This window comes from Camelina sativa, chromosome 20, assembly GCF_000633955.1.
Source record: "Camelina sativa cultivar DH55 chromosome 20, Cs, whole genome shotgun sequence".
In the NCBI taxonomy this organism is placed as follows: Eukaryota; Viridiplantae; Streptophyta; class Magnoliopsida; order Brassicales; family Brassicaceae; genus Camelina; species Camelina sativa.
Window position 1 is genome coordinate 5374844 of NC_025704.1, and position 2583 is coordinate 5377426.

General features: G+C 43.4%; 1 protein-coding gene across 1 annotated transcript in view; it reads right to left on the reverse strand.

Annotated features, from left to right (window-relative positions):
* The window catches only part of LOC104769447, a 5035-nt gene extending 2464 nt beyond the window's left edge, over positions 1-2571 (reverse strand). Inside the window, exons 1-2 of the mRNA XM_010493665.2 lie at positions 2434-2571; positions 52-1929 (exon numbers count right to left, since the gene is read on the reverse strand). Of these exons, the coding sequence (XP_010491967.1) occupies positions 62-1906 (1845 nt within the window). The 5' untranslated portion in view covers positions 1907-1929; positions 2434-2571 and the 3' untranslated portion in view covers positions 52-61. The remainder of the gene's footprint in view (positions 1-51; positions 1930-2433) is intronic.

Below are 2583 nucleotides of genomic sequence, written 5' to 3' on the forward strand. Positions count from 1 at the left end.
TTCTCTCTCTCTCTCTCTCCTTTCATATTTTCTTTATTCTAGAAGAGCAATTTTATCACCTTTAAAGTGAAGGAGGTACATACTGTCTAGACAAACTAAACAGATCTTTACCCTCAAAAGGTGATGTCCACTCTCTCCCATTTCCCACTAAAGCAGCTTCCTGCACTCCCATTGCCACGCCCATCCCATTCCCATTCCCATTCGCCATCATTCTTGTCCTTCCATTCATGTGTGCTTCATATGGTGATGATGTTGCCGCGTACTGTTGGCTTGGTCTAGGAAAAGCTAGGCCTTTATCTAGACTCCAGTCGATGTTGTTGTAATCTAAGTAACCCAGTGACCCATCTGCGTTCCAGTCCAGGCCCGAAGAAGACCCTGATCCAAACCGTGAGAAGAGCCCAAGAGAAGCAGCTGGAGCCACAGCAAGCGGTGCAGAAGCCCCTGGCATTCTGTGACTACTGCTGTTCACTTGGCCTTGATATTGTTGATACTGAAGCTGCTGGTACATAAGGTTTGAGTTCAGATCATTAGGAGGCAGAGTTCTTGAGGGCAAGTATCCGTTAGATTGAGCTGCCTCAGACCTATTTGCTGGGTACCAACCGCTGCCTGCTGCTGCTGCTGCTCCGGTAAAGGATGTATTCATGGTAGAGACAGGTAGGACATTTGTATTAGCGGATTGAGAGCGTTGTTGCTGCTGCTGCTGCTGCTGCTGCTGCTGCGTCATAACTGGTTCCCTCATATCTTGCTGCTGAAGTCTCTTGTATTGATCACCTAGGGTTGCCACATAATGTGTTTCTTCTGTTTGCCGTGGCAGTGGTGTCTGTTGATATGATGACATGCGTTTCTTCTCTTCCAGGGCATTATTTTGTTGGAGTTTCATCCACTGCAACTGCATGTGAATTCTTTCCAACGAATTTACACTCTGGTTTTCGGATTTTTCACTTATGTAGCTGGATCCTCTGGAGTAACCAAGATTCTTTCTGTCAAGGGCTTCTTCCCCACCTGTAGGATACATACCTGAGTTAGGTTGCAACTGGGCTACTGTATTCTGATTTGTGTGCATAGAAGGGACTTTGCTATTGTTAACAGAATTATTATCACTAATATCCTCTGCTTTTCTAGATGCAGTAGATTGGTCTTGCTTCTGTCTTCTTAATGCTTCTTCCGCTTTCTCAATGTCCCCCTCTGCTGTAACCACAGCTCTTTCTACATCCTGCTTGGTGAACTTATATTTTGTTTCCAACTCTAAGATTCTACCCAACTCTTGTGATATGTCAAGCTTTAAATTCCCAGAGGTAGGATCTAGTTTCTTATCTTCTACTTTTGCCCCACCATCATCAAGCAGCCAATTAACAGACTCCTCTATTTTCCCTTCATTTAACATAAGAGCATAAGTTGCTCGCTCCTGAGCAATACCCATTGCCATTATCTTGTGAGTATGGACTTCAAGTTTTCTGGACATCAGATACTGACAGCAACGCTCATGCAACTCCTGAGCTCGCTTTTCCTTTTGCCGTTGGTGCTTTCTTTCATTTTTCAGTCGCATCTTTTCTCGCTTTTCATTGTCAGCTCCAGGGATGATTTCTTGCTTTGCAGCAGTACTGGCTACTTTCTCTTTGTGATCTTCCGAGTCACCTGACCAGCTACCATTATTAGAGACAGAATCACAGTCGGCTCCAGTTGAATCCGACTCATCAATGTTTCTGAACCGGCCATTATTGTGAAGCGACGAGGAACCAGTTGCTGAAAGCGAGTCAATGGTTTGAAATGTCCCCAAAAGAGGATTGTAAGCACCAACCACAACACCATTACTCGCACCCATGGATCCTGAGGCTTTACTAGGTGTCTTTTGTGAATCGTTCATAACCTTCTTGTCTCTGGATTTAGTCTTGGATGCGCTAGACATCTTCTCAAAAACACAAAGTTATCCTACAGTTCCCATCAAAACAAGAGATAAAGTCAATACAGAGCTTTATTTAACAATCATTTCTGAGCAAAAAAGCATATTCTTGTTGAGCATCATGGTCATTTCTGAGCTGTAATGTCAAACCTAGAGATTCCTCAACGAAAAAAAACAAAGAAACAGAGATTTCCACAGAGACGACTATGATAACTACATCGTTGAGGTCGCAAACGTATGGATCCGGTACAAGAACGAATTAGAAATCAAACACCCGACAACAATCTCCGGAGTTACATTTCTGAATCTAATAAGGTCAAAAGGAAAATTCACGGCGACAAAAAGAGCTAAGCAGTCGAATCGAATCCATAAACAAAACCAAAAAAAGTCTCGTACGAGCAGCGAAAGGGACGGAAATTGAAACGAATCAAGAAGACCTAAAAGGCGCGAAGGAAATGCGCGATTTGATAGAGAAGAATACAAAATCGAAGTATAGATCAGTGATGCGACGGGGAGAGAGAGAGAAAGAGAACCTGGTTGATCGGAGTCGTTGACGGAGAAGCGAGATCCGGAGAATAGAGGTTGAAGAAGAAGAAGGGTGGTGAGAGCTAAGGCGATGAGGATGAGGAACGAGAGGAGTGCGATTATATGAATTATACCCAAAAAAAAAAAAAAAAAAAAAA